The 12,555-nt window shown below is 43.9% G+C and overlaps 1 protein-coding gene across 1 annotated transcript in view; it reads right to left on the bottom strand.

The window, feature by feature from the left end:
* The window catches only part of LOC109937859 (deleted in malignant brain tumors 1 protein-like), a 49,618-nt gene extending 42,829 nt beyond the window's left edge, over positions 1-6,789 (bottom strand). Inside the window, exons 1-5 of the mRNA XM_048619053.1 lie at positions 6,750-6,789; positions 5,767-6,081; positions 2,815-3,132; positions 2,675-2,731; positions 1,648-1,965 (exon numbers count right to left, since the gene is read on the bottom strand). Of these exons, the coding sequence (XP_048475010.1) occupies positions 1,648-1,965; positions 2,675-2,731; positions 2,815-3,132; positions 5,767-6,081; positions 6,750-6,789 (1,048 nt within the window). The remainder of the gene's footprint in view (positions 1-1,647; positions 1,966-2,674; positions 2,732-2,814; positions 3,133-5,766; positions 6,082-6,749) is intronic.
* Positions 6,790-12,555: the final 5,766 nt, after the last annotated feature.

Here is a 12,555-nt window from a genome sequence, read left to right as displayed (position 1 = left end):
AGATAGATAGATAGATAGATAGATAGATAGATAGATAGATAGATAGAGAGAGAGAGAGAGAGAGAGAGGGAGGGAGGGGGTGGAGAGAGAGAGAGAGAGAGAAGGTTACACAGCCAAAAGGGAATGTTAATGGTAAAAAGGAGGGGGCTGTAGAGAGAGGGAGAGAGCTAGAGAGACTCTGTGCATGTGTGTGTGTCTATGCGTGTCTGTGTGTGTGTGTGTCCGTGTCTGTGTATGTCAGAGAAAGAGAGAGACAGAGAGAGAGAGAGAGACTCTGTGTGTGTGTGTGTGTGTGTGTGTGAGAGAGAGAGAGAGAGAGAGGAACAGAGTATGTGTGAGAGGGGGAGAGAGAGCGCGTGAGAGAGATAGAGAGAGGAAATGTAAGCAGACAAAGGGATTTTTGACGGTAAGTCAGGGAGGAAGAGAAGCTCAATAAGTAATAATGGGGTGGATAAGGAGGGTTGGCTGTGCTGAAAGTGACCCATTTCATCCCAGATAAAAACCAAAGGAGCTGCGGATGCTGTAAATCAGGAACAAAATCAAATTTGCTGCAAAAGCTCAGCAGGTCTGGCAGCATCTGTGATGCTGCATGACCTGCTGAGCTTTTCCTGCAAATTTGTTTTTGTTCATTTCATCCCAGAACCTGGGATGTGGGCATGGGTAAAGGACGTGTCCCATGTCAATATTTTTGTGTCAGGTCTGCTACAGTCCTTCAACGAGGCTCAATTAAGGCTGAACGAACACCATCTCATTTTATGCTTGGGGACCCTTCAGCCTTCAGGACTCAATATCGAGTTAAATAATTGTAGGGCCTTTTCGCATGTCAGTTGCTCACCCCTACAGCCCTAATTTATGTGATTAAATGGGTTACTTTCAGCAAAGCCAACCCGTTTTCACCTACTCATAATCCCCATTATCAACCATTGAGCTCCTCTTCTTCTCTGGCTTACCATCAATTATCCCTTTGTCTGCCTGCTTTTCCTGTCTGTCTCTTCTCCCTCTCTCTCCCTGTCTCTCTCTTTCTGTTTCACTTTCCCTCTTTCTCTTTCCTTCTCCACCTATCCACCTATCACTTTCACTACCACCTGTCTTTAGCTTAAATAGCACCTAATCCTAGCTGCTACCTGTCCTGACGAAGGGTCACTGGACTTGAAACGTTAGCTATGTTTCTCTCTCCAAAGATGCTGCTCAGACACACTGAGCTATTCCAGCAATTTCTGTTATCTTTTTGCTTGTTTGCTTTAGATCTTCAGCCTCTACTTTATTTTTAAACTTTACTGTACTTATTGGATGCTTCCATGTCTCTGCAATCGCTCATTGCATCCTCAAAGATCAACAAACCAAAGAGAACTGTTAATAATAGCAAACCCTCTGTTCACAGTCTCGTAGAAATTCCTCTCCCCAAGTCCCAAACCCTGAGAAAATACTCCACAATATTAAGATGGATGCTTAATAATGCAACAGCGTTTAATAATAAGTACCTGCAGTTGTGGGTGGAGCTGATGTCGGTGACAAATCTGGGTCTGTGGAATTGAAATAAAGGGAATCACATATTAGGATATTGGTTCAGAAAGACAACAGTTCTTCATTTTCAAAATCTGTGAGTTGCATTAACTAAACAAGGATAAACCATCACTCGACCCTTACCGGAACAGATCACACTGGCATCTTCCTTGTGAGTACAGTCGATTTGAGCCGACAATGAGGAAGGACAGGCAGACAGAACAGATTCGATCCCTATGCACTTCACCTCATCAAGCCAGATTGGGCCAGTGCCGTGGGCAAAATAAGCACCTGCTGGCGCCAGGAGAGGGGCTCCACATCCCAGCTGTCGGCAGACAACAGCTGCATCGTTCATATCCCAAGAATCATCACACATCGTGCCCCAGGTACCATCGTACAGTGCCTCCACTCGGCCTGAACACTTACTGTTACCTCCAACAAGGCGCAACCTGTCTCCTGGACCTGTCAACAATAATTCGATTAAATGACAGTGATGCTGCCTGGATTAGAGGGTATGAACTACAAAACAAGGCTAGAAAAACTCGGATTGTTTTCTCTGGAGCAGCGAAGGCTGAGGGGACACCTAATAGAAGTTTATAAAATTGTGAGGTGCATAGATGGGGTTGTTGGTCAGAATCTTTTTCTCAGAGTTGAAATGTCTAATATTGGAAGGTATGCATTTAAGGGGCGAGGGGGATAGTTCAAAGAAGACGTGAGGGACAAGTTTTTTACACAGAGAGTGGTAGGAATCTGGAACACGCTGTCAGGCGTGGTGGTGGAGGCAGATATGATAGGATCGTTTAAAGGGCTTTTAGATAACAACATGAATATGCAAGGAATGGAGGGATATGAACCAAGGACGGGCAGAAGGGATTAGTTTAACAACTGAAGGAACTGCAGATGCTGTAAATCAGAAACAAGAACAAAAAATGTTGGGAAAGCTCAGCAAGTCTGGTAGCATCTGTGACGAGAAGTCAGAATTAACCTCTCGTCAGAATTAGTTTCCCAAGAGCTCAGAATTAGTTTAACTTGGCGTCATATTCGGTCCCGTATGATGGGCTGAAGGGACTGTTCCTAGGCTATGCTGTTTTATATTCTAAATGGATAATACTACAGAGAAAAGCCATGCAAACGTCAGGTGTAGCCCGTAATGATAAGGAAGAGTACAGACCTGGCCGGGAAGCACAATCCTTTGAACTGTGAGTCTGCTCCGTCGTTTCATCGTACCCTGTTCAGAAGAGAAACAGGCTAACAATGTTGGACGCCCATGTTTGAGATGACAGCCGCGCATTGAAAGGATCCTCACGTTACCTGTGCAGACAACGCCCACATCTTCCCAGTGATCACAGTTGTGTACACGCCAGGGGTTGGACTGGCACTGCCAAAGGGTCAACTCATGTGAAACACACGCCACTTCGTCGAGCCAAATAGGCCCGGATCCTGCTCCAAATTTCTGGGCATTGTGATATAATGAAGCGAGTTGGCCACACTGTAACTGTTTACAGATCACTTCCGCCTCAGCGTCTTCCATGTTTTCGGAGCACACTGTTCCCCAAGAGCCATTGTAGAACACTTCCACTCTGCCCTCACAACGATGCTGTCCATCCGCAAGCCGCAGCTGCTTGTGTCCTGTCAATGAAACAGAAAGGGACAAATCCAGATGTTTAACTTGGCATCCCACGTTCCTGTCCCCATGGCACAGGCTGGTACTTGTTGCCTCCATTATGACCATTGATTCTGGTCATTGGCAGAGAAGTTACTCAAAAACAAACAAACAAGAGAACACAGCTAAACTCTAGGTGTGGGCTTTGGGGAAGGGGTGAGAGTGTTTCCCACCTCTAGATCAGGAAGCTTGGGCTCAAATCTCACCTCACCCAGACACATATCAATGGAACTGCAGAATTAAGAATATGTTGCCGAGAATAATTGAGGGTCAGGGGTGTCCGCACACTGCAATAACAACTGCCAGTCAGCCATAACCATGTTACACAACAACAGCTGATGGTTGGGACTATTAACAATACAGTAACAACTGATGGTAAGGGGTATCCACACACTACAACAACAACTGTTTGTCGGTGCTATCAACACTACAACAACTACTTACTTTCAGGGCTATCAACATTACAAGTACTGACTGTCAGTGCTATCAACACAAAACAGCTGATGGTGAGAGATATCCACATACTACAACAACAACTGACAGTGAGGGGTATCCCAACACAACAATAACAACTGATGGCCAAGGCTATTGACAACACAACAACTGATGGTAAGGGGTATCCACACACTATAACAACAACTGATGGTCAGGGGTCCTACCTGACAGCAACAAACAGCCTCTGGCCAGCCTGCTCTGCAAGTGTCTGATCTCAAAATCTATGCAGTCTCAGTCAGTGTCAATAGTTGGAATGGAGACTCCCTACGGATACCAGTGTCAGTATGCCTAAAGTGGTAGTGCCCCTATCTCTGGATCAGGTTCAGGTCCCGACACCTCGAGAGATGTCTACCAGGGACACAGAGCAGGTCGAGAAATCAGGAGCGAACATTACAAATGATCTAATTTGTTCAACTGTATAAAAAATTGACAGGAGTTCTAGCATTGAGGAATGTAATGCATGGTGCATATTTTCCCCAAAACAAACAAAAACCCTCCAATCTTTGAAAACGACACTGTAGTGGGAACGTGTGAACGCGAAATCAGGCTATGGATGGATCAAAAATGTGTGCAAAACAGACATTAGCCTGGAATAAGAGAAGATGGGAAGTGGTGCTCACTGGGACTGGTGAGGTGGTGGGGGGGTGCGGGAGAGGTGCAATTGTACACAAACCATTTATATTCACCACAGATACTTCAGACCTAGAAGTGGCTTCTAAAAAATTAAAAGTGGTAACACATTCAGGAGTATCATTCACCCTCGGGAGGCCAGACAGAAAAATGAGGCGTACTCATCAATGGTGGTATGGGCTTGCAAGTGTGGAATGCATTTTCATGGCGATGAGTCTAAAGTGATCAGTTTTGGTGGGAAGAATTAAGAGGCGAATTCTCCTTGAAAATAGGCATCTTTACGTTGTACAAGCATAGAAACATAGAAGATAGGAGCAGGCCATTCGGCCCGTTGAGCCTGCTCCGTCATTCTTCATGATCATGGCTGATCGTCCAACTTAATAGCATAATCCTACTTTCTCCCCATAACCTTTGCTCACACTCGCCACAAGTGCTATATCTGGTCGCCTCTTGAATGCATTCAATGTTTTGGCAAAAACTACTTCCTGTGGTAATGAATTCCACAGGCTCACCTCTCTTTGGGTGATGAAATGTCTCCTCAACTCCGTTATAAATCACCTACCCCGAATTCTCAGACTGTGACCCCTGGTTCTGAACACAGCCACCATTGGGAACATCCTCCCTGCATCTACCCTGTACAGTCCTGTTAAAATTTTATAAGTTTCTATGAGATCCCCCCCTCATTCGTCTGAACTCTGGTGAAAACTATCCGAACCTAGTCAATCTCTCTTCATACGTCAGACCTGTCATCCCCAGAATCAGCCTGGTAAACTTTCACTGCGCTCCCTCGAGAGCAACAGCATCCTTCATCAGAAAAGGATACCAAAATTGCACTCAATATTCCAAGTGTGGTCTCACCAACTCCCTGTACAATGTGCTTTCTTCTAGCTGTTATGTTACCTGGAAATTTGAGTTTCTTTTTCAAAATTAAAGAGTACGTTTCAAAACGCTTTAGGAAGGAGTCAGAAATTTTAGTAAACCTTTAAAAGACACTCACCCGGCCTCCATGTCAACACTTAGAGGATGCAGACAAGATTTACAAGAATACTCCATAAATGATAAACTTCAATCATGACTGAGACAGCACAAGCAAAAAGGCATTGAGTTGCACAGACACAGTAATGACTCACAAATTGGTGACGGACAATAAAGCTTATAGGTCACTGATAGACACATCCAGGATAGAAATTCCGGTTTTGTTCTTGCTCTTTACCCGGAGACTGAGAATAGTTGGGAATCTTGGAGACACAATCGTACTGATGTGTTACAATGAAGCTGGATACGTACACGAAGAAGTACAAAGGTGGATATGGAGATAAGTTCAGCTGAATTGCTGGGGGGTGATACTTATGTGCAGAATAATTATAATGTTGGTGATCTGAGCGGAATATTCTGTGCATGCACTGTTCTGATATAATTCAGCGGAATGTCTCCCATTCCAAGTGTTTGTGTGAAAGAAATGAGAGACAGCTTACCAGAACATATGATCCTTACATCCTCCTTATGGTTACAGTTGTGTTGACCCCACGGTGCTGCTGAACAGTGTCTGAGAGATGATTCATTCCCTGAACACTCCACCTCATCCAACCAGATTGATCCCGTGGCCCGTCCACAAGAAGCAAGAAGGGTCACATTCAACGCAGTTCCACAGCCGAGCTGTCGGCAAACCACGTTAGCGTCAGTCAGGTCCCAGGAATCGTCACAAACTGAACCCCAGGTGCCTCTGTAATAAACCTCCACTCGGCCAGCACAGGGACCTCCGCCATCGGACAGCCTCATCTGGACGTGATCTGTTCCACAACGATTCACGAGGATTAATCAGCAAGTGCAAACTCACCTGAATTACCTTAGCACACAGTAAACTGCCCATTGAGGTTGTCAGCTGTCTTTTCACTAAGCTTCTGATAGATATAAGAATCTACAGGGCAGCGATTAGGGGTTAGCAGTGGGCTAGTGGTATAGTCAGTGTAATCTCATAGACCCAGGATTAATGTTCTTGGGGACTTGGTTCAAATCCTCTGCAGAACAAATTGTGAACTTTGTATTGATATAAATGTGCAACTAGACGCTGGTCTAAAACTCATCGCTGCAGATCGTCGTAATGGTCAATTTATTTTCACTCATGTCCTGTAGGGAAGGAAACTGTCTATCTTCGCTCGTTCTGGCCCACGTGGTTGACTCACAAGGGGCAATAAATATTAGTCCAATCAGGGATGCCCTCAACTCCATGAAAGAATAAACAAAATTACACTACTTTGACTTAACCTTTACACGTGTGTAAATATCGAGAAGTGTGTTCCCACACATGACTATCTGAGATTTACTTTAATTGATAAAATGAACCATAAAGGCGGCTCTTGTAACTGTCAATTTTGATTTCCCATCGACCAGAGTGTCTGTCCTGAAATGTTTTCAGCAGTCTTGCGGCAAACTGATTAATATCTGCCCGTTATTTTACCTTGCATGATGCAAACTGCATTGTTTCTATCACAGGACATGTTTCTAATTTGATGTGAAACGTACTGACACTTTTACCAACACAGGACATAAAGCCCCATGCACGGCATTGATGCAGAATATAATAAAACCTTTTCCACAACATCTGGGCAAAATATGTGTTCCGTTTTCACTTATGTACTTCCTAAGGATGTGGGTGTCGCTGATGTTTCCCTTTGTTTGTTTCAAACCCGTTTGTTTCACACCTATCATTGCCCTTCGGTGGTCTGGCTTGTAAGGACACCCCAGAAGCCAGTTAAGAGTCAACCAGATCGCTGTGTGTGATTCTGGAGTCACATGTAGGTCAGACTAAATGAAAACGGCAGACATACTCCCCTCAAGGATATTAGTGAAGCAGATGGGGAGACTCAATAATTCACTGTGGTTACATGGTCACTATTCGATGGTAAATTCAGGAGTCTTTTTTTAAATAATAAAATTCAAAGTTCACCATCTGCCCTGGCAGCATTCCAGCCCAGTCCCCATGGTCATACCGTTACTCGTTGTGTTAACAATCCTTCTTTAACTGTCACAAGACGTATACCTGGAAAGAGTTGATTGCCTGGTAAAGAAAGGGGAGAGTATTCTTCGGATGCTTGGAGCTCGGCATTTCTGTCTTTCAGACACGTCAAGGTATTCAAGGCCGGAAAATGGAAGTAGAATGGTGAGGTGGCTGATTTTATTTGACGAGCAAAGGCACGATTGAGCTATGAATTTATTTCTATGGTTCACTTACACAGTGAGGTGAATGTGCTGAAAGTGAAACGCCTCGATTGTCTTCTTCTATCCTTGTTTTTTTCCTACTCAGCTTTTAACACTGTACCTTTATAAAAATGGCTAATTCTCCCACAAGATTTCCATTAATAAAAAGGACTATCTCTTCACCTGAGCACAGCACGCCCACTCCTCCGCTGTGGGTGACTGACGGGTTCAATGCGAAGGAACTGCAGTTCAGGAGGTGCGTCTCATCTCCTCCACACTCGACACCATACCCCCACACAGGGCCTTCACTCTCGCCACCGTACTTCGATGAATTGTAAGCAGCTAATGCTTTGCCGCAGCCCAGCTGTCTGCAGACCACGGTGGCATCGTTCAGGCTCCAGGCACTATCCTGCACTTCACCCCATGCACCTTGGTGATAAATCTCCACGCGTCCATCACAGCGGCTTCCACCGTTCGTCAGCCTCAACGCCCCGTTGTCATCTGCAAAAGACAGGTTTTGGAAACAACATATGAGAGTATGTGGGGTTACTTGCCCTTATTAGCCGACAGGAAGCAGGGTCAGTGAGGCTGGAACTGCATAAAATATTGTTGAGGTTAACAAAGCTAGAGAATTGTGTGCAGTTCGGAGACCCACGTTATAGGAGGGGTATGGCACCACTAGGGACAGTGCAAAGTGCAATTCTGAGGAAGGGCAACTGGACCTGAAACGTTAACTCTGATTTTTTTCTTCACAGAAGCTGCCAGATCTGCTGACCTTTTCCAGCAACTTCTGTTTTTGCAACAAGAGATTCGCTGGTTTGACTCATTTGTGAAGAGAGATTGGGCAGACTGAGTTGTTCTTCTTAGAACAAAAGATATTGTTGGGGGCGGGGGGAGATGGAAGATGACTGAGGTGTATAAAATTAGAGGGGCATTGATAGGAAACGCAAGAAGAAACCTTTCACTGATATCAGAAGTCAATTACCAAGTGACATAGATTTAAGGTAAGGGGAGGGAATGGATGTGAGGAAAAACTTTTTCACTCAGATGGTGTTGGAGAATATGGAACTCACTGCCTGTAATGGTGGTAGAGGCAGGAACTCTCATTAAATTGAAGAAGCATTTAGGTGAACACTTGTGATGTCAAAGCATGCAAGGCCATGGGCCATGTGCTGAGAAATGGGATTAAAATAGTTAGGTGGTTATGCTTTTGACTAGAACAGAGTCGATGGGCCGAAGGGCTATAACAAGAAAGTCTGTAACCGCTGCACAGGACATTGATTAGGTCACTTTTGGAATACTGCGCGTGATTCTGGTCTCCCTGTTATAGGAAGGACGTTGTGCAACTTGAAAGAATTTGGAAAAGATTAACAAGGATATTGTCAGAGTTGGAGTGTTTGAGCAGTAGGGAGAACTAAACATGCTGTGCTGTTTTGTCTGAAGCGTCGGAGGCTGAGGGGTGACCTTGCAGAAGTTTATAAAAGCATGAGGGGCATGGATATGGTGAATAGACAAGGTCTTTTCCCACAGGGTAGGAGAGTCCCAAACTAGACGGGCTTAGGTTTAAGGTGAGGGGGGATAGATTTAAAAGGGATATAAGAAGCAACGTTTACATACAGAGGGTGGTGAATGTGCAGAATGAGTTGCCAGAGGAGGTGGCGGGGGCTGGTACAATTACAACATTTAAAAGGCATCTGGATGGGTACATGAATAGGAAGGGTTTAGAGGGACATGGTGCAAATGCTGGCAAATGGGTCTACGTTAATTTAATATATGTGGTCAGCATGGACGAGTTGGATCAAAGGGTCTTTTTCTGTGCTTTTTGTCTCTATGAGTCTACGATCCTACTACAGTACGGACGGCACAAGATAATGACTTTTCAACGGTTTTAAGCAGGAAAAGAATTGTAACTTTATTAACTCATATTTATAAAAAAAAAAATTGAACAAGTCATGTTGATGGCCATGTCTATAATTAGATTTTCTTACTGATTAGAGTTTAGAGGCAGGACAGAGGGTTATCAAGATGAAGTAATTTTGAGGATGGAAAGCCACAGGTTCGCGATGTAGGGTGTACAGAGAAAAGATCAATCGTGGTAGGACGAAAAGAAAGATAGCTGTTATTTCTTTTTCTACATGACGTGAGTCTTTCGTGTGGAAAATGCATTACTGTTGGAGCCTGAATCAAATATAGCTCCAGAAAGGCACTTTGCATTTTTTTTTATCATAAAAGAAAATTGCAAGATGTTCGGCCCCCACGCTTTAATATTGGGTTTCAATCAAAAATGGAATTGTCGACTAGGATGATAAATATTTGCTTTAGAAATAACTGAAGAGTTTGGCCCTCGGAGCACCATAGAGAGAGCCTTGGAATTAATAGGATCATTTCAATAAGATCAGAGAGAATTCCTCTGCCAACCAGAGGGAATATGCTTCCTGCACCTGACCAGCCCTGTCAGAATTTTATGCACTTCAATTAGATCCCGCTGGAAGAATGGGACAGAGTATCCCACCAAATAATCGAAAGCAAATCGATTTAAGCACTAATTTCATTCATCCTAAAAGCAGGAGTGTATGAGCGATTGGCGTTTACTGCTCATCTCTAACTAACCCCACAAAAGTGCTACCAAACCAATATTCTTGCCAGCATAGGAATCATAAGGATAATCTTAGCTGCCTGGAAATAATGACCACTGAACTGCCACCCCGTTTCCCCACCCTGCTTAATCTTCTTTACCCTGCCTGTTTGTGTGTGTATATGTATCTGTGTGAGTGTGTCTGTCTATGTGTCAGTGTATGCATTTGTGTGTATATGCGTGTGTGTATGTGTATGTAAGTGTGTGTGTGTCTGTCTGTGTGTCTGTGCCTTGTATGTATGTGTCTGTATGTATGTCTTTTTGTGTGTTTGGGCGACTACATAGTCGCGAGTTTATACGGGGATTAGATTTGCAATGTTATATCCTGAAGATTTATAATCATTCAAATAATATATAGTGATCCTTGTTCACTGCCAAAACATGGTCAGTACTTTCTGTCAGCCTGGGTCTGAAAATCTGGTCGGTGTGGACCTTTACGTACTTTTAAAAGTTATATTTTATCCAACATTTCTGGGAATAGCGACAGTTGTGTTTCACCGCGTTAACTGACCCCCGCACCCCCCACAACACCCCCCAACCCACCGGTGAAATGTGACAATTGCAAGTAATAGAGGATTGTGGGAAAATCAGAGATGAATTTACGGAAAACCAGGATGGAAATGACAAACTGAGTGGTCTTGCTGTACTGTAATTCAGTCTGTTCCTATACTCTGACTCTGAAAACTGACGAACTCACCTGAGCAGATGATGCTGACGGCGTTGCTTTGAGAACAGGTAAACATTTCTCCAGACGACAGTGGGCAATCCCACAATCGCGACTCGTTCCCGCGGCAGTTGTAGTTTTCTTTCCACATTGGACCAATTCCTTTTCCAAAGTCTGCTGCTCCTAGTATTGCTTTGGGCGCTCCGCACTGAAGATGCTCACAGACCACGCCAGCTTCTTGGGGTCCAAAGTAAAGGTCACACAGTGTCCCCCACTGCTTTCCGTGCAGCACCTCCACCCGTCCAGAACATCTGTCCCCACCATCAGCCAGTCGAGGTCCATGATCCCCTTTTAATGCAAGACACACATGACACCTAAAAGACCATTGTCATGGATTCGAAGCCAACATTGGAGGTTATTAACTACAAGAAAAGCACATTTTAACATGTCTATTAAACAGAAATGTTGATATGTTATCTCTATACTTTCGAAAGTCAGAGCTAAATTAGGCCATTCAGCCCACTGAACCTGGGGCAGCAGTCAATGAGGTAACTGTTGATCTGATCACACACAACTCCACTTTCCTGCCCTTTCTCCGTATAACTCCCAATTCCCTCTCCGATTAAAAATCTGTCCGCCTCAGCCTTGAATATAATTAACAATCCTAACCTCCATAGCCCTCTGTGGTAAAGTGTTCCACAGATTCACTCCCACCTGGGAGACAACTAATCTGTTATCATCTCTGCCTTAAAATGGAGACCCCTTATTCTGAGATGACGCCATCTTGTCCTAGCTTCTCCCATAAGGGTAAGCAACCTCTCCATATCTTTCCTGTCAAGTCCTTCTCATTCATTTCAATAAGGTCACATCACATTCCTCTAAACTCCAACGAGTACAGGCCCAATCTATTCAACCTCTCACCATAAGGCATTCCCTCCATACCCGGAATTAGCAGAGTGAACTTTCTCTGGACTGCCTCCGACGTCAGTCTATCTTTCCTTAGATAAGGGGACCCCAAAACCGTTCACAGTGTTTCAGCTGTGGTCTAACTGCGCCTTGTATTGTTTTAGCAAAAAACATCCCCACTTTTACACCCTTTGAAATAAAGGTCAACATTGCATTGAGCTTCCCTATTACCCACTGGAATTGGATGCTACTTTTTGTGATTCGTAGACTGGGGCTCCAGCATCCCTCTCTAATGCAGCCTTTCTTAATTTAAATAATATTCAACTCCTCTATCACTCTATAGTCTTCGATTATCTTACTATTAGTTCAACATTGACAGTTAATGTGGAAAACCTTAGAGGAGTTTTGAACAAAAAAAATTGCAATATTAAAGTGAGAAGGTGAATTTTGAGGCGAAGCACATGTTTGTCAGACTACCTGTGTCCCTGCTCTATGTTTTAGGCACCGCAGTCCGAAATGAACAAATTGGACTTGGAAGAAATATAAACTCAAAAGGACTGTATCTATGACTAAGACGTAACATGTTTCTGCCACTTTGGTTAAAATTGTCCAGTAAGAGTTTAAAATAGAACGATTAGGGACGATTCAGTAACGCTGTTTAAAATTTGAAATGAGTTTATGGTAACTGGGAAGCGTGTGTAGGCCACCAGCCTTTCGAGTCTGCTCCACCATTCAGTAGCATCATGGTTGAGAATACAACAGAACCCCATATCCCTTATTTCTCCCCACGTGTCTTGGTACCTCCAAAATAATTTTTAAAAAGTAACTATTTCTTTCTTGAATATATCCAATCACAAGCGC

Source organism: Rhincodon typus, chromosome 42 (genome assembly GCF_021869965.1).
Source record: "Rhincodon typus isolate 14 chromosome 42, sRhiTyp1.1, whole genome shotgun sequence".
Taxonomy (NCBI): domain Eukaryota; kingdom Metazoa; phylum Chordata; class Chondrichthyes; order Orectolobiformes; family Rhincodontidae; genus Rhincodon; species Rhincodon typus.
This window is presented reverse-complemented; position numbering and strand designations above follow the sequence as displayed.